This window comes from Mixophyes fleayi, chromosome 1, assembly GCF_038048845.1.
Source record: "Mixophyes fleayi isolate aMixFle1 chromosome 1, aMixFle1.hap1, whole genome shotgun sequence".
Taxonomy (NCBI): domain Eukaryota; kingdom Metazoa; phylum Chordata; class Amphibia; order Anura; family Limnodynastidae; genus Mixophyes; species Mixophyes fleayi.
The window spans coordinates 97,414,598-97,442,594 of record NC_134402.1 but is presented as its reverse complement, the minus strand read 5'-3'; the positions used below and the strand labels follow the sequence as shown (position 1 = coordinate 97,442,594).

Genomic DNA, 27,997 nt, shown 5'->3' with positions numbered 1-27,997 from the left:
TTCCACTACTGCCTAAATTAAATATATATATATATATATGAGAGAGAGAGACAGATGTATATAGAGCTATGTATAGGTATATGTGTATATATAGATATGTGTGTGTGATATATATATATATATATATATATATATATAATCTCTCTCTCTCTCTCTCTATATATATATATATATATATATATATATATATATATATATATTTATATATATATATATATATATATATATATATATATATATATATATAAATATATCTATATATTGATATTCAAAAAGTAGAGAGGACACTCACCATTTAAAACAAATAGATTATTATTTATTTTCAGTCCATTCCTTTATATTGTAGCCAATGTTTCGGCCTCACATCCAGACCTTTTTTAAGACAGATTTACATAGAACAGCAGACAAAACCAGCATAGACAAGACAACATTATAATTACCTGACTATATATAGTGCCAAAAGTTTATCAGCTGTAGTTCATTATGGAAATTGTCAATCCTAGTGCATGTATCCACCCCCCACAATGTTGCATTCCAGGGTGTTCCACCCTGGAATGCATATGAACGTCACATGGTCACTAACTTTGGAAGTAATGTCTCCAACATCTTATTGTTGGATGAAGATGATACATCACCTGTTGTCCCACTAACGAAATGTATATAATGAGATCTGAACCGGAAATGCCTTCCTAGACTTCCTGCTATTCGTTCCACAGTGGAACGCATGACGGATTTAGAATCACAAACTCGTATTAAAGAATTTGTAGCTAAATCATTGTGCAGCTAGAAATGGGAGTCTGGAGAAGGTGATATGTTCATTTATGGAGTAATGGGAGATGATATTTACTGTGTAGTGGTAGAATTTAGTATTTATTAGTAGTTTAAAAACGGAAGTCTGAAACCATGTTGTTCAGAGTTGAGGTAGCAATTATGTTTTCTACCTCCCACCTACACAAGCATTTCTAGAGAGGGCTTCTGTGCCTTTCAACACTGTGGCTGCTTGTGTTCACTTGAGGGGTCAGGTCCTTTCCCTCTTTACTTAGCATGGTACTGATGCTTTATCTTGTTATCTCTGGGATATTGTATATATGTTGATGCACTACTATAGATTCTATCAATATTAGAAGTCACCAAGTAATTCAAAGATCATATAAAAGCATTGCAGATGTAGTTTGAGGTCACAGAAATGTGAGGTGACTTTTAGAATCTGTCATTTTTTATTCCTGATTTATTCCTAATGAACACTGAAGTGACAACATCAGAACTCACTGTTTATACAGATATCGTTTACATGATTTATATATATTATTAGTATTACTTGTCATATATTCATATTTCCTGTTATTGAATATTATGGGGCATATTCAATTGTTAGCGAGTTTAGAAGTTCGAGCGCGTTAAGTCATTTATTTATTTTTTTCCTTATTTTCGAGCGCAGAAACTTCTTGCGCAATTCAAATCTTTTTTTTTTTTTACCGAAACGGTCTTCTCGCGCTCCAAACGTTTGTCAATGTTAAAGTATAGGCTGGTTGCCAAACCCTCAGCGGAAAAAGCTATTCAATTGTTTTTTAACGCTGTGAGTGAAACAGGCAAAGCTGCTGTTTCATCTCGCACCTCCTTGGTCTGCTCAAAGAAAAAAAAATTATTTAAGTTTCGAAAAATAGAAAGTAAACTGAAAAAATAGGTATACAAGTCCATTAAAATAACACGAAAACTGAAAAGCATTTTTAAAAAAAATAAAAAAAAATAACAGTGTAAATAATTAATAAATATTTCAAAGTTCCCCCTTTAAAAAAATCCATTAGTGGTGCAGTCCTATTGTATTTAAACTTTTTTTTTTGGGGGGGTGATGGTTGTGCCTGACCTCAGTCAGCTCTCAAAATTGTGAAAAGTAGCATAAGTTATTTATTTATTTTTTAAAACCAAAAGCGTTTGCTCCCCACTCTATTTAGTCTTAACCTTACTGCTGGCAGGCTATTGCTGTGTGTGTTAAAATCTTTGAAAATTTTTGCGTAGGGTTCCCCCTATTTTCATTGAACCAGCACTAGGCAAAGCAGCCGGGTGATAGGCACTATAGCAGGTGAAGGGGGGTGAAAAACGCAGTTTGGGTCCCACTGCCATAATGACTAAACACCCACAGACTGTTCAGCGCTGGCCTGGATTCCCTAGGGAGTGTGGTCCCCTTGAGAAATGTAAGCGGGCCACCCCCCTAGGGACACCCAGGCCAGTGGTGATGGCACTAGGGCTCTTCCTACTACCACTGGGCTGTGGGTAGTAGGGTAATAAATGGGGATTTTGTATGGAAAAAAAACACTATTTAGATTTGTGGAACTACATGTTCCATTCAGCCATGTTGGCCTAAATAGTGTGGCTGTTACTTGTCTAACTACAAGCACCAGTGTACCCCTGGCACCCAGGGCATGTTGGCACTTGGAGAACCACAAGTGTCAACATGCTATTGCAACCAGGGCTGGCTGGGATCTGTAGTTCCACAAAGCAAAATGTTAAATAAAATAACAACACCCTCATTCCAACCACAAATCTTTATTAAAAATAATAAAACAACAAGAAATACAGTAAACACCCTCATGTACACAATAGATTTTTATTAAAAACAAAAAACCCCAAAATACTCACCATGGACGAAATCCTCAGTTTTCTGATGCTTTACCTACACACACTCATTTACGCAAAGTCCCACCAAATATTTGTACCTTCCAAATGTCCGGCTTGCCCACTGTCCCACAAATATTTGTACCTTCCAATGTCCGGCTTGCCCACTGTCCCACAAATATTTGTACCTTCCAATGTCTGGCTTGCCCACTGTCCCACAAATATTTGTACCTTCCAAATGACCATGCTTGGCCAGTGTTCAAGAAATGTTTGTAAATAAAAAAAATGTTCCTGCTTGTAAAATCTTTAAATCTGCTGTCCAGGGAGGGGGCATTGTTGCTTGCAGTGCTGGGGCCCTTCTTGATTGCAGTGCTGGGGCCCTTCTTGATTACAGTGTAGGGGCCCAATCTCCTTTGCAGTGCTGGGGCCCTTCTTGATTGCAGTGTAAATGGCTGCCTTAACCACTCCTCATTTCAAACTCGCTAGGACCAATAGTAGAGCGCGAGGGGGTGGATGCAGTGTTAACAATTGAATTGAGCGAGTTTTTTTTTAAAACGAGCGCTCGAACAGGAAAAAACGAGCGCAGGATTTTTGAATACTCCCCTATGATTTTATTAACTAATACATTGACGTGTGTAATGTGGCACTAATGAAACTAATTTCAATCCAACTTGTTTGTAGGAGTTATTTCTAAGTCATTGAGGTTTATGGGCCAGGTATTGCATTGAGATGCTACATGGAACTTGCAAATCAACCCATATAATACAGGAACTTCATTATGTCACCGTTGTGCTTCACTCATTTTTGACGATACCCAAGGGCATTAGTTAGGATAAATGTCAGCTGCCTGCAGGTTTATGTTGAATATGTTTATAATAAACAGAGAATATGAAGGTTCTCTTCAAAGGGAACACCAACAGGGGAAATTATACCTTATTAAATTGACTAAAGTTCAGTTTCATTTAATTGGTGTGACATGCCTTTAGGTGACATTAATAAATCTGGGAAATTTCAAGTGATGAGAATTTTTCCATTAATTACAGTACCTAGTCTTTCAGTGTTTCCAAGTGGACAGCCCAGGCAAGTTATAAACCAAAGCTGCAGTTAGCATGACTGAAATGCTGGTGATTCTTTTCAGGATTACAGAGTCAATATCTTCCTAAGGCAGAGATGGAACGACCCCCGGCTTAAACTTCCCAATGATTTCAGAGGCTCAGACGCGCTCACAGTGGACCCGACAATGTTTAAGTGTCTCTGGAAACCAGATTTATTTTTTGCCAATGAAAAGAATGCCAATTTTCATGATGTCACCCAAGAAAACATCCTACTATTTATATTTCGTGATGGAGATGTCCTTGTTAGCATGAGGTAAGTTTTTTCCTCATTTATTTACTGTAATGTTTAGTCATCTTAGGGTTTTTCTTTAAAGAAGATTTATCTGTGGAAAAGTCTTGTAACAGGATGCGTACTGGACTGTCAGAGTAATGAAGATCATTCAGTATAATATTCATTGGAACTACCCTTTTTACTGACTAATGAGTGTCAACAGTGCATCCTGTTTAGTGGGTAGATAAATTATCTTTAGGACCATATACAAGATATGGTCCTAAACTAACATTTGCATTGAGTTTCAAAGCTTGTTTAAAAACTTTCAATCACAAAATGTGGAGTGGGAGACTTTGTAGAGCAGGATTTTTCATCTCTGGTCACCAAATACCAAAAAGGGATCCATCTCACAGCTTTTGAGATGCTGTAGAGTAAAAATGCTTTAAAAAATAGAAGTGTTAATAGTTTATTTTTATCAATTAACAAAATGCAAAGTGAATGAACAGAAGAGAAATCTAAATCAAATCAATATTTGGTGCGACCACCCTTTCTTTCCCTTCAAAACGGCATCAATTCTTCTAGGTACACTTGCACACAGTTTTTGAAGGAATTTGCGGTCGTTCCAAACATCTTGGAGAACTAACCACAGATCATCTGTGGATGTAGCCTTGCTCAAATCCTTCTGTATCTTCAGGTAATACCATAAAGACTGTTCATTCACTTTGCACTTTGTTAATTGATGAAAAACTATTAACACTTCTATATTTGAAAGCATTCTTACTTTGCAGCATTGTTTCCACACCTGCCTAAAACTTTTGTACAGTATTGTATATTTACAGCCTTGTAATAAAAAAAGAAAAGAAAAGAAAAAGCAGCTCCTAGACAAAAATGTCAGTTGGTGTACAAGCAGCAATACATGGCCTTATTCAATAATGTCTACATGGTGACACAATGTCCTACCTTCTGTAGAGTGTAGATGCACAGTAAAATTTGTAGTGTAGCTTGTCATGTTTTAGCTACTAAGTGCAAAAATATGGGTAACTGCAAATTAAACTGACAGCTTTCAGAGAGCAAGCTGGTTACATCACTCACTGTTCTAAAAGCTTTTGTATAGTTTTCTTCTTGTTTGCATAGCTTATTTATCTTTTAATATAATATACTTACCCATTTAAACCTTTTTGTCACAGAATGTGCTATAGAAATATAGTATATGTTTAACTTCTTTATTTTTACTAAAGTAAATAGGTAGTATAAAATATTTACTCTTGATTACTAGGAAAAAAGTAAAAATATTGGAGCATCTGGCCAAAAAGGTTGCCAGGGAACTTTATTTGCAAGAACCTCTGCTGTGTAGAGGGCATACGTTTTACTTTTGTAATCACAGTGTCACTGTCATTTGGGCAGATGACATATCTCATAATAGTTAAGAGCCAATGTTCTGAAAGCTGACAGGCACCCCATCTGAGGATGTTGCAGAAAGTTTCTTAAGAGTGCAGTAAGCATACCTGTACATGGGATGTTCACATTCTCATTAATACTCATGAATATTCATATTTGGCCAGAAGATGGCTAACTTCATGTAGTCATGTAAAAAAGTGAATGTTAAAATATGGTTTAATGTATATAAGTGTCTGTTCAAAAATGCATCTTTTTTTATATAAAACCATAATATAGAAATTACATATTTAGGACGTTGTTAGCAACATTTTATACCCTTATTTTATGTTGCCATAAAATGCAATTCTAACTATTGCTTTACTTTGTCTCTCAAAATTGTAAATACAGCATGATTATTTTAATTTATTTAGGTTGTCCATTACCTTGTCCTGTCCCTTGGACTTAACCTTGTTTCCAATGGATACCCAACGTTGCAAGATGCAGCTGGAAAGTTGTATGTACCTAACAAAAAATGTCATGTTTTACCGTGGAATATCTACATGTAAAGCTGTTTATATTAATATTATTTTAACTGTAATGTTAAAGTTTCTCTTTTTATCATATATGTAAAATAGTTTCATATTTACTTTTGGGAATCAGCATTGCAAAGAGCTGTGTCACTAAGAGTTGGGTGTGATGTCACAGCGGTCATCTCTGCTAGAAAACTGCTGGTCATATGCACTTAGTCACTCCCATGGTGGCAGGTTAAGTGAAAGGAGCATTCTCCAACCATGTCACAGAAGTATAATTAAGCTCTTAACTCACTGCTATTATTGTTTTCTTTGGTTAATCAATCTCATGTGACCGAAGGTGCATTCATCCTCCTCTTCAACATTGTCACCATGGGAGCAATTGTGCGCTATGAACAGCGCTCCTTTTTTTTTTTTTTAAAAGCGTTTAAAACACCCATGTGCTCTGTTCTGCCAACATTTATTCATCAATGTGTTATTTATGGTATTTTATGGCACAAATGCATAATTTTTCATACATGTAAATCATATACATAATACTGATAGCAGTTGTGTCACAGCTATATGTGATCATGTTTTCTATACTTTTTGACATATCTTCTGTTAAATGTATTTGAGCCTCAGTATGCATCTTAAAGTATTATCTGCTTTGAACACTAGATATTACAAATCCAGGATTTACATGTCCACTTTCAGGATCATAGGCCTCATTTAGAGTAAGGAGCAGATCCAGCTAGGAGTTCCAGCTAATGTGGCAATATAGCAGAACAATGCACTGCAGGGTGGCAAATTTAAAATGTTGGGAGGGAAATCATCACAGCTCAATTCTAAATTGCAGTGTTAAAATAAAGCTGCCCAGTATTTGTGTGCTACATGCCAAAACAGTCAGTATTTTCCCTGCTTGCAAAAAACATGGCATTCCTTGCATCACAGCATGGTTTGTGCAGGTTCACATTTGCACCCTTCAGCAGTATCTGCTCCTAGCATTAACTGAGGACCCATGTTTCTTGGATCTCATAAAATAACCTTAGTGAGCACTACTCGCTGGCAAAACATTGAGAGCTACAGTTTAAAAGCAAATTAATATTTATAGCTTGGCCATCCATATTATACATATAATATATATATATATATATATATATATATATATATATACATATATATATATATATATATATATATATATATATATATATATGTAGTACTAGATTGTATCACAATAATTTACATGTGTGTTTCAGCTACAAAACACTATATGAATTGCCTGTCTCCTTTGGATTCATGCCAAATGCATCTCTGTAAAAACATACTTGTTTGTTATATATAATAATGAGAGATTCCAAACCTAAATTATATATATATACATACACACTCAGTGACCACTTTATGCACCTTCCTGGTGTTGGGTAGGACCCTGATTGCCCCTAACAAGCCTAAATTGTTTGTGGTATGGTTTCAGCAAGGTGCTGGAAACATTTCTTAGACATTCTAGTTCATGTTGACATGATTACATCACAGATTTGCTGAAGATTATTCGGCTCCACATTTATGCTGCAAATCTCCTGTTCCACCAAATCTGAAAGGTGCTCTATTGAATTGAGTTCTGGTGACTGTGTAGGCCTTTAGAGTACATTAAACTCATTGCTATGCTCATGGAAGCAGCTTGAGATGACCTGAGCTTTGTGACATGTGCTTTGTGCCTTCCTGCTGGCAGTAGCCAATAGAAGATGTATACATGGCCAGCAACAATACTAAGGTAAGGTGGGGCATTTAATGATGCTCAATTAGTATCAAGGGGCCTAATTTGTGCCAAGACAGAGCATCATTACACCACCATCAGCCTGCGCATTTGACACAAGATAGGATGGATTCAGTTTGTTTGCGCCCAATTCTGACCTTACCATCTGTATGTCACAGCAGTAATCTGATTAGTCAGACCAGGGAACATTTTTCCGAAATTCAACTGTCTTGTTGAGCCTGTGTCCGCTGTACCCTGTTCTTAGCTGACAGGAATAGTACACTGTGTGGTTTTCTGCTGGTGTAGCCCATACATATCAACGTTCGACATTCTATGCATTCAGAGATGCTCTTCTGTATACCACTGTTGTAACACATGTTTATTTGAGTTACTATCGCTTTCCAGTCATCTTGAACTATCAGACAATGCAGTTTCATCCAGAGAATTGCCACTCACTGAATGTTTTGCGCACCATTCTTTGTAAACTCTAGAGACTGTTCATGAACATCCCTGGAGATCAGTTTCAAAAATACTCAAACCAAGCATCTGGCACCAACAAACATTCCACGGTCAAAGTCACTTAGATCACATTTCTTCCCCATTCTGCTGTTGGCCTGAACAACAACTGAGCCTCTTGACCATATATGCATGCTTTTATGTATTGCGATGCTGACAAATGATTTGCGGATTAGATATTTGCATTAACGAGCAGGCATACAGGCGTAGCTAATAAAGTGGCCACTGAGTGCATATATATGCTGCACTGAACTGAGAAAAGCAATAATATCATTAGCACTATTTGTGTTTATGTTTATATATTTTTGCATTGCGTTTTTAGATCAAACTTTGCTGTGTGCTTTTAGAATAGATAGTTAATAGAAATGTGTGTATATCACTGAAATATTTTTCATTTGTCACAAAGTTGGATATACAACGGATGATTTGCGGTTCATTTGGCAATCAGGAGACCCTGTCCAAATGGAAAAAATTGCTTTGCCTCAGTTTGATATTGAAGAAGATATTGAATACGGTAACTGTACAAAGTACTACAAAGGCACTGGTAAGTAGAATTGATCCTATTTAAACAAAAGAGTAAGTGTTATCAGTTTAATAAATCAGACAGCCAGGCAATCATTAAATCTATTTAAAATGTTCTTAAACACTGTGATTTTGAAGACCAATTTGGCAGGTTCAGACATAATTACCTTCAAATCACAGAATATATAGGTCAAAAAAGTCTAGTAACCCAGATAAATATTTGCTTAGGATCTTTCAGATGTTAGTCAGGACGAGCAGTACATGACCGCAACTGACCATGCAGTTGTTGGCAGGCTAATGATGTCTTGTCAAGTACGTCCTTAGCGCTGAACAGATTTGGCCTCAGACATGTACGTATGTTTATGGCCAGATCTTTTATAGGTCTCACTGCATGGAAGTCATTGAAATATATATTACAAGCTTCATATGAATTGTGTGTTTGAATGACAATGTGAATATGACAATGGCAGTCTTTTCAGAATATAATCAATTGGTATTCAACGATTATAAGGAAGGCTTCAGGTGAAGAAAAATTTTGATTAAAATATACAAGCAATAGAGGCATTAATTAAAGTCAGGTTAAGGTTTTGAATATATCCAGGTAATTTCAATACATATGAATTTCTGTTTATATAATTATCAGTAGATTATCTGAAGCTTCCAACATTATTAGCAGTCATAGATTTCAGGATAAGTTTGCCCCCCTAATGCTACTGTCACATGGGCATTTTAAAACGGGGAGGTGATTCGGAGCTATGAGAACTTGACATGATCGGAACTCTGTATAACTGTGGCCTTCAAAAACATGCATGTGTCACCAGCCAAATATTAGGAGTATGATCACAGAAGGTGACAGTACATTTATAATTGGTATCAGAAAAAGATACTCAGCACATGTTTATTTTATGTAGGAGCATTATATTGGTTGCAGTGATTTAATCATTGGCTGAGCGTCATCGGAAATGAAGTTCAGCAATGGCTGGTTTTCAGAAGGTTGTCAGTCCCTTGTGTAAACTACCATTCTCTCCTTCCCTTAAAAGAGATTAAGAATTTGCCAATGTAGTCAAATTGATGTAGATGTTATCAAGGCCTCATTCTGTTCATATCACACTAAAGAGCATTTATTAAATATTCTCTTCATACATTATTCAAAGTAATGGTTTCCCACAGCTACATCCAGATTTATCGGTAACCAGTAACATCAGACAGACCTTAATTATACATATTTTTATTATACTAGACTCCGGTCAGTGGAGCTTTTTCAGTGCAGTAAAACTGGTCTATACATCAGAAAGATAGTTTCTTACAGAGATAACGTGCCAGTACATCTAGAATCACCTCCACATCATTTATTGTTAATGGATATTTAAACTTAAAATGTAAGCGTGTCTGAGACTCAACAAAAAAAGTTCGGCCGTGCAGAGAATGGTCAAACACCAGTGAATGATCTCTAGAAACCTGAGCATTGATCTCTGCCAGCATGTGCCAGGTTGTAATGCAGCTCCAAAAGGTCAGATGAAGTAATAAAAGTTAAGAGCCATTGATTTTTATGTCCGGATACTGTACTTGCATTTCTACAGGGGAGAAATAAAAAAGTACTGTTACAGGATAACATTGTATCTTATACATATGTTAGTACACCCAAGAATAATTTTCACATTCCTTTTTGTCTCCTGCTGTTGCATTTAAAGGCCTGCATCTAATTCCCACATAAGTGACTTACCTCAAGTTACAGGGAGCTTCAAAGTGGGACTGCTGTATATTAATTTCTGTTTGCATGTCACAAAGCTTATATTGTAAAAATAAATGTAAGAAACCAGTGACTATAGTATGATAAACATCACCATGTTCATTTGTTGAAGGTTATTACACCTGCGTTGAGGTCATCTTCACCTTGAGGAGACAGGTTGGATTCTACATGATGGGTGTCTATGCTCCTACCCTGCTTATTGTCGTCCTCTCCTGGCTTTCTTTTTGGATCAACCCTGATGCCAGCGCTGCAAGGGTACCACTAGGTAATCTATAATAAAAAATAAAGCTCAAAAATTCTTTGTGCAGGTAAGACTGAAGGTTTATGGATGTTTTAGGTGCTGAAACCATCATTATCATTGTACATCTGTCTCATCCTGACTCATTGCTCAAGGCTCAGGTTATTGGCAGCACAAATTGCATCTCATATTGTTACATTTGTGTTTTATTAAAGGCATATTTTAATAAAAAGAACAATGTGTTCTGAGATGAAATCTCCTACAGTCAAAATCCTTTTCATTCTGTTAATTAGAAAGCTGAGAAATGTTCTTGTTATGTTTGATCTACTTGCAATTGAAGCTGTTGGAGTTAGCTTGTATGGTTTAAATATATGATCTGAAATGAAAAAAAAAAAATATTCTTTAGAAGTATAATTAGTTATGAAATAGTTAATTCATTTATGTAGCCCAATTAGGGTTAGTCTTCACACCAGACAAAAATAGGTTACCAGTTGCATTGTAAGGAAGAGGAATCTCCCTGTCTTTGCATAAGCTAGCCAAAAGATTCATACTGCTGCTGGGCCCAAGGGCCACACAACTTGATCACCAGGATCCCTTTCGAATTTGATCTCGCACATTGGTGACCAATTTGGAAGGGACCAGCCATTTGGTGCTTGGGCTGAGCAGCTGGATCACATTAGATCTGTTAGTGCAGCCAGAAGATAAATGCACGCACAGACTTGTAGTGGTCCTCTGCTAACTATATTTACGGCATACCCCATAGTAGTCCAATCGACACATAAAGTCACATGGGGACAGTTCAATGATATTAATTGTCATATCAGCACATTGGAGGCCAGCTTTGCTGCATGTCTTAATCATTACTTGTTTGTCAATCATGCACTAACTTCTGTTGAATTCCTTGGTAAACTAAGACAGTATAAAAATACAAAGGAAGCTTACAGTACCAGAAATCTGTACAGAATGGCCAGCACCAAAAAAGTTTTGAATCATTCAACCAAAGTAGTTTTATAACAGATGAGTTTACTCATTGAAGCTTATAAACTCCCCCCCGTACAACCATGGAACTATTGTCAGTATTCATAGAAAATCATATCAGTTAATTATTATAGAAGGAAGTCTCATTTTATGTTGTTTTTTTTTGCCAATGGAGAGTGGTTTGTCTCAGGTTAAATCTTGTTACTACATTACTATGCAAGAGTACATTCATAATCATATTGATTAGAAGATTTAAGCCAAGACCACCAAATAGAACAGTGGTTAGAAGATTTTTTTTTTTTTAACAGAAAACTTTTTTTGTATCATTCTTTATGTTTCTCCGGTGCACCTGTTTGTTTATATCATAGAGTAGATTTTTTTCCTATTTTTCTGTTAATGCTTTGTTCTCTGCATTGGATTTAAATGTGATATATAGATGTTATATATATATAATATCACAAGAATTGTTTGATGTTATGCAAATGCAAGAAAGATGTATGTGAATGTTACTGGTAATCTTTTAATTAATCTGTGCTGACATCATTTTTCATTCTCAGATCATTCGCTTTGTAAAACATTTCCATCTATGTGTTTGTCATATGTTCTTTAAATGTGGAACATCACTCAGCAGGGAAATCCTTCATCACATGATCATCTACAGTCATTAAGGAGTGGCACTAAATTGTAAGAATTGTATTATCACTTATCAGTGCCATTTTCTTTATTCTTGAGTTCTAATTTCATTATTTTTTTTGTGTTTATATGGATGTGTTTTTTTCTATCTATTCTTGTGTTTGTCAGTTGACTATTTGCATTATTCTGAAGTACAAAATATAAGTATTTCTCACTGTAAACTAGATCAATGCTGTCCAACTTGCATGGTATGAAGGGACTAACTTTTTCAGCCTACATAATACCAGCCTATACAGAATCAAACTTTTACATCTAGAACTCAACAAATGCATAAAATACTAGACAAATCACACCTTTATCACAGTACAGTATTTTAGACAAACAGCAATGCTGCCTAAAACACATTTATCCTTGAATCTCCCCCCACATTCACCTTTGACACAAACGGCACACTACAATTCAATTCTTTCCCTGGTCCTACAACATGTAGTGACATTTTATGGACATGGAGGAAAGGAGGACTGTCCTGACCGTAAGACCCATGGATACTTTTGTTTTTTAGCCTGTTTCGGGGCCAAAAGGTATATTCTACTGCATTCTGTGAAAATACGATATACTACTGTAGATGCAAATACAAAGCTTACACGTCAAGGGCCTAATTTAGAGTATGCACAATTGTGCATCCGGAATATAAACACACACCTGTGGCTGCAGAATCGTGTAGTTATGTGTGTATTTTTGACTGAATGTATCTTAAAATACATGTGGTTCAAAATATAGAGTAGTGGACAGATAAAGATATGCTCGGAACGTATAGATGGGGCCAGAATAAAAAAAAAAAAATGATGATGATGATGAGGGCTAATGTATCTAAACTATCTATTTAAAAAAAATAAAATGAAATAGTTTAAAAAATCCTGGCTTCCCCTCTCACCAATATGCATATCTACAGCAGTGCTATTGCCTAGGCTGGTGACCAGTAAAGCAGGAAGACATACCATAACATGGGGTCCCATATAGTTTTTGCCTATTATTGGAAATGGCAAATTCCCACGTATGGTTCCTTTTTTTTTTTTTTTTTTTATTGGGTTTGACAAGCGAAGAACAAAGAAAGGGAAACTTACAAAATGCGGCAAACTTAATAGGCATGAGTTTCCAGGTATAGCAACCCGGTAGTAGTCGTTAACACGACTACCACCAAGCTGACAACTGTTTACTCGACATCAGAAGTCCGAAGCTGTCAATCATGAAACACTGCTAAGCCTGAAGGTTTGAAATAACCACCAGCCACAATCACAAGGAATGAAGATGTCGGCAGCAGAAAGTCATGTGAGTTTCCAGGGCGATACTATTATTAGGGGTGTTAAGGGTGTAATGCAAGGAGGCGGCGGATGTACAATATGTTATAGCAAGGCTTCTACTCTGTACATCCACCTACAGCCTCTTTGCATAAAAATTCTGAGCGTTTTCGCAATTTTTTACACATATCCAGGTTTTGGAGAGATTGAGGCAAATCTTTTTCCAGTCATCCGGGGCGAGTGTCTTTCCCATGTGGCCTATACTTTCAATAGCACTCTATTCACATAATTTAGGCACACATTTAACAGTAACATGCATTCATAGGCACAATTCAACAAATGTTGAATAAAAATATAAATGTATGATCGTGATACAGGTAATAGAGACAGTGTCGATATCACCTAAACTCTCATGGGCTATTTAAGGCATACGCAAGGCTCAACTAAGCATTGAAGAAGAAAATTAAGAAAAAATTTGGTCGAAAAGTGATAGCAGGCAGGACTTTGAAGAGATTCTTTTTCTTTTTCGACAATGCTTTTATACGAAATGTGAAATGTGTACATGCGACAGATGATCAAATCAACATTTTTGCACATAATTGAATTATTATTCAGAAATGGCCTGATTTTCAGTTCCAGGTCTAAGAGATCCTTAATCCAGCACTGGTAACAAGATTCAGGAGTAATTTTGGTTCACAGAAATACAATATTCACTTCCTACTCAGAAGGTATAGAGTGAATTGCACATGCACCTACTCATTCTCAAGCATAGCTGTAACATATAATGAGCATGAACACAAAATTAGTTGAGAAATTGAGCTGTTTCTCTGCAGTCATCCTACCGTTTCATGAAAGCTGTGCTGCACTTGTTTCCGTTTCTCTTCATAGGTATATTTTCAGTTTTGAGCTTGGCGTCTGAATGCACCACCCTGGCACAAGAGCTACCAAAGGTGTCGTATGTGAAAGCGATTGATGTGTGGCTGATCACCTGTCTTCTTTTTGGCTTTGCCTCCCTTGTTGAGTATGCTGTAGTCCAGGTGCTCCTGAACAGCCCGGCGAGGATTGAAGCGGAGAAAGCCAAAATCGCAAAGGCTGAGCAAATAGACGGAAAAGGACCCAATGCAGCGAAAAAGAATACAGTCAATGGGACTGGTACACCTGTCCATATTAGCACATTACAAGTATGTAATAAAAAGTGTGATATTAACAACCGCATTTCTGGACATAAAGCTTGATGTATAATTATCATCCACCACGTTTTTGTTCTATGTAGAATTTAGTATATTTGATCACTTTTTATTTCAAAGGGAATCAAAGCATGGTGTTGATTTTGCTTTCAACAACAATACACCTAGCTACAACATTCCATAAACAATCTTAATTATTTTTCTCTAAATCCATCTATTGTTGGATAAATATTCTCATTTTGTTTTATGAGTTTAGCAGTTTGCGAAAGGTGATATGTATACTAATAACTACAATCTGTTTTTCAAGTTATTCTTATTTATTTATTTATAAGACGCCACAAATTCCATTGCGCCGGATACAGAAGCAAGTAACAAATAGATGAGCTTATACACATAAGTAGCACAGATAAGTGTGTGCAATGCTATGTGGACAGAAAAACACATGACAGGACATATGAAGGAGTTAGACAGTAGACAGATATGGGATAATAAGTAGAGAGGACCCTGCTTGTGAGAGCTTACATTCTAGAGGGATGGGTAGTGAGAGACAATAGGACCAACTGGGAGAAAATGGAGATGGCAGGTGATAGAAGAGGAGGTGATAGATAAGATGGTCAGGAGGTATTGGGTAGGCAAGCTTGAAAAGGTGAGCCTTGAATGAGCATTTGAAGGGTTGTGGTCGAGTCGAGTGAGGCAAGATAGGGAGTTCCAAAGTTTTGGGGGCAGCACTGCAGAAATCTTGGAGGCGGGTATGGGAGGAGGTAATGAGAGGTAAATTGAGGCAAAGGTCAGAGGCAGAGCGGAGGAACAGTGTGGGTATGTACCTCGAGACAAGGTCAGAGATGTAAGGGGGAAAAAGGAGGTTGCAATAGTTGAAACAAGAAATGATGAGTGAATGGACCAGGATTTTAGTTGCTGAGAGAGGAATGGGCAGATTTTCGTGATGACACGGAGGAGGAAGTGGCAGGATTTGGTTAGGGACTGGATATGAGGGGTAAAAATGTTGGCAGGGTCAAGGGTCACTCCAAGGCAGCAGGCTTGGATTACAGGAGAGAGAGTTATGTTGTCAATCAAGAGAGAGATATTGGGAGGATAGCAACATTGGCAGGTGAAAAGATGATGAGCTCGGATTTAGAGATGTTGCGTTTGAGGAAGTGCTGTGACATCCAGGTAATTACAGCAGAGAAACAGCTAGATACTTGGAATAGGAAGGAGGGAGAGAAGTCAGAAGAGGAAAAATAGATTTGTGTGTTATCAGCATAAAGGTGATATTGGAGGCCAAACAATTGAATAAGTTCCCCGAGAGAGGTGGTGTAGAGAGAGAAGAGCAGAAGGCTGAGAACAGAGCCTTGGGGGACTCCAATAGAAAGAGATGGGGGAAGAAGAGCCAGGAGCAGAGATGCTAAAGTAGCAGCCAGAGAGGTAGAAGGCAAACCAGGAGAGAGCTGTTTAGCCAAGACTTATGAAGTGAAAAGAGGTGAGGAGAAGAGATTGATAAACGGTGTCAAAAGCAGCAGAGGGGTTGAGGAGTACAAGAAGGGAGACGTGACCTTTGGACTTAACTGAGAGTAATTGAGGGAAGTTTAAGTTAAGTGAAGGGTCAATAAGAGTGTGGGAAGAGAGAAAGTGGGTCAGACTATTAGAAGCAAAGGGATGCAGAGATACTTGGCAATTGTTGGAGAGAGGATGGGTCAAGGGAAGGTGTCTTAAGAATAGGGAAGACGAGAGCATGCTTGAAGGCCGAGGGGAAGATACAGAGAGTGTATGGAGAGTGAGAGAGTAAATTGGTGAGAAAGATGATGACTGGCATTGGGAGAGAGGGAGTGAAGTAACTTGGAGGGAGCAGTGTCAATAGGGCAGGATGTAGAAGAAGAGAGAATATGTCAGGCACAGTTACAGGAGGGTAGTAGCCAAGTGAGGTAGAGGGGAGTGATAGAGAGAATGAATTGGGGAAGGCAAATTTGGCGAGAACAGATATCGTCATTGTGGATAGAGTCAATTTCGTCTTTAAAAATAGGTGGCAAAATCTGATGGATGAGGGGGGAGTAGGTGGGCGAGAACACAGTAGAGAATTAATGGTTGCGCAGAGGAATTGGGGCTTGTTGGACTGAGAGGAGATGAGGGATGAGAGAAATAAACTTGTTTGGCTAGAGAGAGGGCAGAATAATAGGAGGAATGGATGAAATTAAAGTGGATGAAGAGCAGGATTTCCTGCATTGGAGTTCAGAGGACTTGAGGCACATTTAGAGAAGATGAGTAAGAGGGGAGAGCCAGTGTAGGGGTTTAGATTGGCTGATACGAAGTGGGGTAGCTGGAGCTTCAGTATCAAGGGCAACAGAGAGTGTAGTAAAGAGAGACAGTGGCGTTGGGGTATGACAGGGAAGAAATGGGACCGAGGAGGGATTCGAGGGAGGATACAAAGACGATGGTATTAATGCTGATGATGGGATGCTGCATTCAAGTGACTTTGGGTGGGAGAGGGGGGCAAGGGGTAAAGAGTGTAAAGGAAAGGAGATTGTGGTCAGAGAGGGGGAAGGCAGAAGTGGAGATTCGCAGAGACGGGAGAACAGTAGTTCCAGGGAGTGACTATCACAGTGGGTAGCGGAACTTGTTCATTGGGGGAGAGCATAGGGGGAGGTGAGAGTTAAGAGTTTAGAGGCAGCAGTGACAATAGGATAGTCGGTAGGAATGTTAAAATCCCAATAATAATAGTGGGAAGATTAGATAAAAGAAAATGGGAAAGCCAGGCTGCAAAGTTATCCAGAAATTGGGAGGGAGGGCCGGGGGGGGGGGGGGGGGACAGAAACACGATGGAGGAGAGGGGATGGAGTGAACTTTAAAGGTGGAGAAGGAGAGAGGGTTCATGTGGGAATAACACTGAAGGTGTAGCCAGGAGACAGTAGAACACTTACACCATCTCCTTGGTGGGCCCCAGGACGGGGAGTGTGGGATAAGAAGAGACCCCCATTGGAGAGTGCAGCAATAAAAGCAGTATCAAAGGGTGCGATTCATGTTTCAGTAAGGACTAGGGGACCAATGAAATGGGAGAGGAAGAGGTTGTGAATGGGAGTGAACTTATTGCAGACAGATCTTGCATTCCAGAGTGCTCAGGACAGGGGAAGGTGAGCGAGAGGAAGGATGGGAATTGGCAGGATTGAATGTCCGGTGGGGGCAAGGTGATATTTGGTGGAGGGGGAAGCAGCAGCAGATAGAGGGGGTAGGCTTGGGCATGTAGTATGGAGTAATGATGTTGGGAGCCATGTCGAGGAATGGGTGGAAGTGTTGAATAGAGAGTAATAAACTACAGGAGATGTAGTAATTGAGTCCTTGCAAAATCATGAAATAGGAGAGTGCAGTCCAAATCCAGATCAAACTCAGTTTCAGCTCTTCATGCTTGTGATAGCAGACAAAGTTTTGAACAGACTTGAAAATAAAATGATTTGATAGAGAATTCTGTATCAGCTGTTGCTGGGGGAGGGAGTAGCTGAGCAGTTAGTACAGAACGCTGATTAACAAAGGGATGTTGCAGGGAAATTAACTGACAGCTCAGAAAACAGACTTATTGTGGTGGGAAGCATGCAGCCAAGGAGAGAAGAAAACATCAGGAGTAAAATATGGGGTTTTCAGTTAATGTTGAACATTGTCCTCCTGTAGAAGTGGTTGCATCGGGTAGAGTGTTTTCCTCCTTTTTTTCCCTCCTGTATAATTTCGAATTATGCTATCAACCTCCTAATACACTTGTAACTAAACACACTTTGAATTATTTCATGATTATATATGGTTAACAAACACATGTGATCAGTGTCTCCTGTCAGCCTCCCAAAAATCTCCCCCAACTAAGGCTGGCAATAAAAGTCTTCTCAAATAAGCAGCCATGTACTAAAAAAACATTTTCTGAGATTCAGTTTTAACACTGGTGCAAGCAGAGGATGATACTTTACAATACATCTATATATAGCATGGATTAATGTTGGATGTTTCTAAACAAAAATAAAAGACTGATGACACAATAAAACATATCCCAGTCTGGTTGTTGTTCAGTATTTACAGAGGAAGGATGAGGTAAGGGACTCCAGTTAATTAGCAAGAACATTGATGCAAAGAAGGTAGACTGGAGTGCATTTACAGAGGGGCTATCCTGACAAAACTATCAAAACTGAAAGTACACAAGTCAATGGGAATACATTCATAAATTGTAAATGATCCTAAAAAGGTGCTGTTTATTCCATTAACTGAATTAATTGATACCAGTCATTATTACTATCCCCTTCACAAGAAGACGTAGAGAAGAGGCTGGTAACTACAATGCAGTGAGTCTGACATAAACACTGGGGAAATTAATTTGAACACTACTGAAAGTAAGAATTGCAGAATATTTCAAATCCAGCCATTTACAAGATCCAACGCTGCATGAATTCACTGGGGCCACAGCATGTTGAATAAATATGATTTATTTTCTGACTGGGTGACTAAGATAAAAGGTTGTTGTAGATTCTCTAGATTTTATTAAGGTTTTTGACATTGTCCTACATTGAAGACTGATAAATACATTGAAATGCTTGGAATTGACTGCATACAATATTGGTTGAAGAATAGATGACAGCATTCTGGTAAATGAAATGTATTCAGAAGATGGAGAGGCTATTGGTGGAGTACCAAATTTACTAATGACATATGTATATTTGGCAACTAAGCTTAATTCCAAAAAATGCTAAATCATGTACTCGTGTCTCAAAAATACAAAGGCTGACTATAATATTAATGGTCCAAAAAATAGGCCTATCCTAAATCTAAGAAAATGTGAAGGATCAAATAGGGTTTTACAAATGAAAATGGGCATCTATAGGGCGCGTGTGGCTCTACCCTGCCATTAAATTGTATGTTTTTGTTTTAATATATAGATCAAAGTTGTCAGTTAAAATAATAACTTCTTATATCTGATATTTTAATAAGTAATAGCAATGTGGAATAGTGTATATTGTGATTTTGATTTTTTTTCTGTACAGTAAAAGAAATTCATTAGTAAATCAGGTTGCTGACACTAAATATTATTATTATATATACAACTTCAACAAGTACATGGTATTGTACTTTTTGTGTCTGCCATGAACCACTTACAAGATACACATAACCTATTTGTAATCTGAATATTAAATATTAGCGCACCTAGTGGTATATTTATGAATCTAAGAAAATGAAATCTTAATTTCCTAGTGCCTGCATACTATCTAAATTTTGTTATATATGTTTATTTCACCCATTATTGGACCAATAATTCTGCTGTTTTTTATTTCCAGGTTGCAGAAACTAGATGCAAAAAAGTATGTACATCTAAATCCGATCTGAGATCCAATGACTTTAGCATCGTCGGAAGCTTGCCCAGAGATTTTGAATTGTCCAATTATGATTGTTACGGAAAACCAATAGAAGTCAACAATGGGCTAGGAAAATCACAAATAAAGAACAATAAAAAGCCGCCTCCTGCCAAGCCAGTCATTCCATCAGAAGCTAAAAGAATTGACCTTTACTCAAGGGCGTTGTTTCCTTTCTGCTTCTTGTTCTTTAATGTTATTTATTGGCTGGTATATTTATGATAATTCTAGTTCTCACTTTGAGTTCACAAAACAAGCCACCATTACTCTCACACACCTTACAGCCAATCTGTGATCTTGTCTACATTTGCAAAGCAATATCTTACATTGTAGATGCCATGCAATTGTAATGAAAATTGGCTTTTTTTAAATGAAAGCATGACACTGCAATGTCTGTGCTTAAAATGATGTATATAAGTGTAAGGTAAACCTGCTATTACCATGGTTACAAGTAATGCATACATAGAATTCCCCAACCTCTACTGTTTTAATATGAAAAGTTATGAAATGCTTTCAAAACAACTTTGTGCACGTTGAGCGTCATTCAAATCATAGTTCATGATATGTAGTATTCAAAGATCAATCCTTATTATTTTCAAATGAAAATATATTATATTAGTTTGGATAGCATTTTGTCCAGACAAAAATGTACAGTTCTTCATAACATATAAATATATATACTGACTTCATAATTAAAAATTAGCTTATCAATGTGTAAGATACATGATCAAAGACTATTTTTTGTAAAATTAACTATTTAAGAAACTGCGCTGTATCCTTTGCGTGAGCTAAAGCTAATGTGTAAAAAATGACCTATTAAAAACTGTAAATTAAATGTGCCTCAACTGATATGTATCATAAGTTTAACAAAGAAAGAGATCCAACTCAGTACATTAGAATATTCACAGGGTTACACAATTTTTTAGCCAGTTAGAGCATTAGAAATGTTTGCAGGATGTCACAGCCAAAATCAATGAAGCATTTGTGATGTGGGTGTAAAAGGGTTAATCAAAACTAAACACCCGGTCTGCATAAAAATGACTAAAACCTCCCAAAATTATATTTCACGCTCAGAAAGTTCTGCCACTAAGATTTAATTCAAGAGCTTGCACTCTTAGGAAGTCTTCAGTTAATCCTGTCTGATTTCAACTTGGAATTACAGCCTAAAATAGTCAGAGTAACTAAACCAAAAATTCCCCTGCTTTAAATGTAGAGTTAAAAAAAAGCAAAAATATCTGGCATATTCTTTAGAAATGCAAAGATAGAACATTAATAAATGGAGTTTAATGTACCAAAAGTCACAGTGTTTAATGAATAAAAATGGTGATAACAAATTGGCTTACAGAAAGCATAAATGTCAGTTTTCTTAAGATAAAACAAATGGTCATAGCACACTCACATTTTCTGCTGCATAGGGTAGGCTAGAAGTTATGGACAATTCATCAGTGGAAAGACTGAGCCCCAAGAACTGATCATCTATAAATAATTTCACTATTTTTTAACTTTCCCACTCCCTCCCTTTCTTCTATGAGGTCACTGAAAGAAGTGTGTTTTGGAATGCTAAGCTGTTTATGGCTTTATTGCTCCTTTGTTCAAAACCACTTTTATAAATAGTATAACTCTTTCCTAGAGCATAGCTGAGATTCAATAATAGCTTCAATAAACAGTATTATTTTCCACATACTGTATATGCACAGAAAACATGTATAGGTTGTATGGAATCCTTAGAAAGATAAATTATTTTTATAGCTTCGTTATGGACTGGTATCTACCACTGACAAATATCATGTGGCTAATTCCACTGGTTACAAACTTGTACAGAGGTGTCCCTAAATATGGATTTTGAAAAGTGTTGTTTTGATGTATTGTGCCTATAGAAAAACAGGTCTGCCCTTGGAGGGACCACAGTTATTCCTTTGTTATCAAAGCATCTGTGGGCTGTGCAATAAACCATCATAGACATGCTTATTTTATCTTTGTGTCTGACACTTTATCTGAATAAAGAATGGTAAACGTAGGTGACCAAACCCAGAATTTTGATATACATTAACTACTAGTTTAATTATACACAACAATCTCACATGTTAAAAACAACACATATATTTGGGAGGGCTCATTACCATTTTTATATTTTCTTTGCATAGTTCCTGATTGGGACATGATCCTGACACAGGGCTAGACCAACATGTAGCCAAAGAAAACACTAGAAAAGATCATACCACAAATATTAATAATGTAAATGTTAATAAAAATAGCAATACAATATATGTGTGAAAACTGTTCTATATCAATCAAAGCTCATACATTAAACTTTTTATTAAAAATGCATTTCTTAACATATTATCCTTGGATGTTGAACTTCCAGAACAACATCCAAATATATGTGTAAAAGATTCCTATATTCAAACTTATTATGTAGCTGTATGCAAGCTTATAGCTGTTTTTGTAGAAGTAATTTAAAGGCTCAGTGTAATTGAAACAAAAAAAAAATCTATTGACAGGACCTTACTAACTTTAGCTCTAACTTTGTAGGAAAAACATACTTACCAACTTTATGGTGTTGTCTTCCGGGAGCCTGCCGGGTGAGGGGGGCGGGGTGCCAAAATTTCCGTGATTCTCTGAGAATCGCGGCATTTTGGACCAAATTCGGGAGATTGCCATACTCTCCCGGGAGTCCGGGAGACTCTCCCAAAATGCGGTAGTTTCCCGGACATTCCGGGAGAGTTGGCAAGTATGTGGAAAAACCCAGGTAAATTTCCAAGCAATTCATAAGAAGGGAATATGCAGATTGTAATATGAAAATCCACTTTGTGTTCTGTAAATGTGGTCTACACACATTACTCCCATCTTGACAACTTGCCTGCTTACGTATGCGTGCAACCAGCGTTTTTGTTAAGTCATATGATTTTATATTTATTATGATCAGCAGGAAAGTTACCCACTGAATTATCTCAGGAAACTGCCTTTGTGCTTTTTATGAAAAACTCTAAAATGCAATTGATATACATATTTGTTTTATACAAATGATGATAAATATTATTATTTTTTGTATGAATTTGGAAACCAATGAAGACCATTTCCTGCTACAATTAGAGCAAACAACTCCAAGGGGGAGATTCAATTCCCTGTGTTGTTCTTTAGAACAATGCGGGCTGCGCACAATTACTGATACTAGGGTAATTGCTGAGAAATAATCTGTGTTTAAATTACCGTAGTAACGATAATAATGTGCAGCAATTACAGTATTATCGGTAATTGTACACAGCCTGCATTGTTCTAAAGAATTGAATCTACCCACAAATGTCATGTTGAATTGTAAATAAAAAAGCAGTAGTAGCTTTGTGAGGATACGTTCATAATGAGTGTATGTTGTGGTAACTGTTGCTAATGCAATCATTGGCAAACTGATATACTCCAATTGTCAAAAGAGTGGCACATTACCTGAATTTCAAAAAATGAAAAAATACCCCCAAAAAGAACGCAGCACGCCACATCACTCATCCCAAAATGACCCCACGTGCCCCTCACTTGCTCCAATATTCCACCCCATGCCCTTAAATTCCCACTTGCCAAGAAATGCCTCCACAAGCCTGTCACATGTACTGCAAATACCTTTTCAAATGTTCCTCAGACCACTCCACATGCCCCCAATGCCACTCAGACCTCTGCACGTGTTTCTAAAATCTCCCCATATGTTCCCATAGACCTCACCTGCCGCTAACACCTTCGACATGTCCCTTTCCTATCAGAGCTTCCTACATGCCCCTCACGTGCCCATTAGTTCTCCCCACATACTCCTCACACCCCTTATCTACTGAAAATATTTATTCTACCTGTCTGTTTCTTATACACTTCATACTGCCCTCCTGTCCATATGTGATTATCTTAATTTTTTTTTTTTTTAACAGCTCCTTTATCTATAACTTTTTCACTTTGCCATTAATATTCTCTTCTATTATATACCTGTGACTCATACTGTCTTATTCATTCTTTCTACTTTCCCCCTCTTATTTACTGACTTTTTGCAGCCCTGTGACTTTCTGCCTGAGCCCTCAGCGGCTTGAGAAGCTCTTGTGAGTGTCAGGATGCTCGCCCCACCATGTAACACAGAGCCCACAGAGGAAAGAAAGGGAGCACATTGCACTCCCTCCTCCTCTGGTGTGCTGCATGACCTCCCTGTCATGTGATGCAAAGGTCAGCTGCTCCAGGTCACTCATTCTCTGCTTTATAAGTAAAAAGAAGAATAAATCCGATCTGGAGCAGCCAGCTGGGTGCCAAAGATGAAGGCATGTTTGGATGCTAGCTGCCAATGAGCCACCTGCTGCCAATGAGCCACCTGCCCACCACTGACTTATTATGTTTATAAGGTCATTTGAGTGCTCACTGGTCTGAAAACAGCTTTGGTTTATATACAAGGTCAAAAATATGCCTACTGCAGCCAGTGCATATTCATCAATTCACAGTCACTAATACTGGATCACTTGTCACCTTACAGTACCACCTCAGTTATATCTCTGAGGGTTATTTTGACAAATCCTGTGTATGTTTAGAGTTCAGACAGTAATTCAGGATTGGGTTATAGCTTATTCTCACAGGTATGATTAGAGTTTGAGAGATTAAGGTACACTAGAGAGGTAGGCTAGTTATTGTGTGCACAGTACTGTAAACTAAAATTCTCTTAAAGAACCAATAAAACAAGAATGCAGATTTCTTTATACAAAAGAGATTCAAGTATGAATTTTTCCTGCCTGTCTCAAAGAATGACCTCAGGTGCAATGGGAAACTCGTTCTCACAGAAAGAAGGACTGAAACATGGAACTTGTTCTTGTGTTGTTTTTGTGCAGTTTTTTTTGCTTTAAAACGTTTGATGTTTAAATAATTGAGGCCACCAGAAAGTGGCGTATTATACAGCTTTACTACCACATAGTAAAATATTTTACTAAGGTGCCCTGAACTGGAGGTCCAGGGACTGCTGCAAATTGTCATTTTTACCTGGGTTCCCTAGTCCCTCTTTCAGCCCCGGCAGGTGATTGTGAGCAGAAGGACCAATCACAAGGTGTTCACACTCCCCCTCCACTAATAACAAACAATAGTTTTGCCTGCCATGCATGGGGTTACTTTACAATTGCATATATAAAAGTTTCAGGAGACAATGATATTCAACTGAAGGCTTTTTATAGGTTGGAGTCTTTTATCTAGGCAAATCAGATTTCCTTCAAGTGGGTCTGCTGAGGAACACATTTTTTTTATGCACTTGGGGCTGACTATCTTTTGACACCAAAACCTGTACCCCATTTTTCCTTTTGTACTTTCCTTGTTTTTCTTGATGGAAGTTGTGTGAATTAATTTCCTAATTTGCACAATGGAGTGCAGTATATTACTATTATGTTCCTAAATATATATTGATGATAGTGGGATAGGTCAACTCAGTATATGTACAGTATAATGGACCTCTTCCCCATACTGAGAGGTGCCCTGTGGACATTGTGTTAGGCTGTTTCACTAACAAAGGCAGACAATTACATTTCTCTGACAGTACAGGAGGAGCTCAGAATCCAAGCCCCAATTTTGTTGGGTTAAACATAAATCATTTTGCAATGTAGACCTTAAATGCGCTTTACTCTTGTAGCAGGCCTGGGTACTACTCTTTTTAATACTATTGAGGATGTCTCCATCCCCTTCCGCAACATTGTTCTCTCTGAAAACCCTTGTCTGATTAAGACAGAAAGACACTGGGATGAGAGGTGGGGTGAACATACTGTCTGGCCAGGGGAGTAGTTTTTAACTGATATTTGGCAAGGAAGTGGTTAATCTTGCAGCAGCTAGTAAAAATGGAGACAGTATTGTATGTGATTGTGTTGAGTAATAAGCTTTTCATAACAAGCAGATACTATGCAAAGTAAAGTGGGCAGCTCTCTTTAATATGTTGCTACATTTAATGGAAAATAATTTCAAATCAAACATGTGAAGGCTGGGATGCCTATATCTGTTCCATTTTGTATAAAACAACTGTTCTTCCTCATGATACATCAGCGCCCTCTAGTTGTCAATTGCTAAGACAGACCACAGCTACAGTATATGTAAAGTTGGCAATATGACAAACACATTATGGTCTTGCCATTAAGCAGTTTTTAAGGATTGAGAAAAAAAAGTTTTTGATTTCAACAAAATTGGGACTGATTACACAAAATTGTTAAGTGTATTAGTCTTTCTTTAATTATGAGTTGTGGTTTTGTTTTTTGCATTAACATGAATAACGACAGTTTGTTTTTTATTTAAATCGGCCATTTAGAAAATACATTATTGTTTTCTAAATAAATCAAACTGTAAATACCTGAAGTGTGTGGTCACTAGGATCACAGATTTACAGCAAGGCTACCTACCTGTTGCCGTCTTTATTAGTGTTACAATGATCACATATTCCCGGTGTGGTTTTTTTTTTTAACAGCAGTAACAAAGCAGCGCAAAAAAAGCCAATGTATATGGTAATAATAAAATCAATGCAAAATGCATTTTAAAAGATAGTGAGCATAAACCCTAAAGAGCATTCAGGGGAAAAACCTGGTAAGGGATGAAATTGCCATCTTTTCTTTTTCCCTCCCCTTTGCTCTTTTTTCTATTCCTGCCTGTTTGATCTATTCATCTTTCACTTCCTCCCCTTTAAATTTGCCTTACCATCACCTCCTATCTAGGTCAGGATGGCAAGAGCAGGTAAGTGAATTTGCATGTGGTGTAGAGGAGAGCAGGGGGTAAATGTATCATACTCCGGTTTCTTCAACTCGCGGGAGTTCGGCGAGATGACATCTAAAATTTAAAGCTGCGCTGCCTTGTAAAGGCAAGTTTCCCTTTACACGGCAGCATCGCTTTAAATTTTAGCTGTCATCTCGCCGAACTCCCGCGAGTTGAAGAAGTCGGGGTAGGATACATTTACCCCCAGATGTGTTCTAGATTGTGGCTCTGTGGTAGTGCTTGCTGTTAGTGGATGCCAATGAAGTACTATTTACTGTAAACCATGCACTACACTGGAGTTTGCTTGGAAGGGGGAGGATGGAGGAAGCCAAGGAATGGCTGTTATACATATGGGTAAGAAAAAAAGAGACACAGTGACAGGACACAATGATATTATTGTTATTTCAGTTATTTTACATATAGATTTATTGAAATGCTTTTGTGTTCCTATGGGCACTAACAGCATCAATCCCAGTTTTTGCAATGCCCAACACTACCCTGGCTCTTTTCAAACATAAATAAGGATTTCTGTAAAATTTAGATGTGTATGTTAAAATACAGAAAATAAGTTAAGTAATTGATAATTACATTTTCCAACCTGTACCCAGTGCTGGGCCATTTTCTAAATACATGATTATAGTGATCTGCAACCTCTCTTCCAGTTGCATACAAGATCCACAAGAAAGGTAAAAACAAATATTTTAAAATTAAACAAATCTGGAACAAATAACTACCTTGGTATGCATGTATTTTTGTCACGGAATTTGGTGAATATTTAGTGAGTCCCGTGTAACTGCCAATTAAAGAGGCTCATTCAGGGGCGCGGAGTCTAACGGTAGGTGGTATTCACCAGTGACCCTTACGAGAGGGTATGGAATTTGCAGCACCTATTTCCGCAGGTCGCGGTTCCCAGAAAGAGTGGTGGCAGAACAATAGGTAGAGCCTGATGCAGAGGGAGAGCAATGGTAGAGCAGAGAAACACTGAAGGCAACAACAGGAATCTGGTCAGATTGTATTGCTGAGCAGAGGTGAGTAACGGAGCTGCTTAGAGATGATTAGGCAAACACATTGATGGAAACTCAGGGCGTCATCCGTGATTATTAGGATGATGGTAATGCAGAAAAGTAAATAGGATGGGACTACAGCTGATCCGTAGATGGTAACTCAGAGCAATAGCAGGTGAATTACTG

The 27,997-nt window shown here is 37.7% G+C and overlaps 1 protein-coding gene across 3 annotated transcripts in view; it reads left to right on the top strand.

Annotated features, from left to right (window-relative positions):
• The window catches only part of GLRB (glycine receptor beta), a 133,571-nt gene extending 112,658 nt beyond the window's left edge, over positions 1-20,913 (top strand). For all 3 annotated transcript variants that reach the window (XM_075198264.1, XM_075198261.1, XM_075198270.1), the window contains exons 5-10: positions 3,752-3,981; positions 5,748-5,830; positions 8,507-8,644; positions 10,485-10,637; positions 14,408-14,700; positions 20,004-20,913. In XM_075198264.1, coding sequence (XP_075054365.1) covers positions 3,752-3,981; positions 5,748-5,830; positions 8,507-8,644; positions 10,485-10,637; positions 14,408-14,700; positions 20,004-20,300 — 1,194 coding nt within the window. In that variant the 3' untranslated portion in view covers positions 20,301-20,913. The remainder of the gene's footprint in view (positions 1-3,751; positions 3,982-5,747; positions 5,831-8,506; positions 8,645-10,484; positions 10,638-14,407; positions 14,701-20,003) is intronic.
• Positions 20,914-27,997: the final 7,084 nt, after the last annotated feature.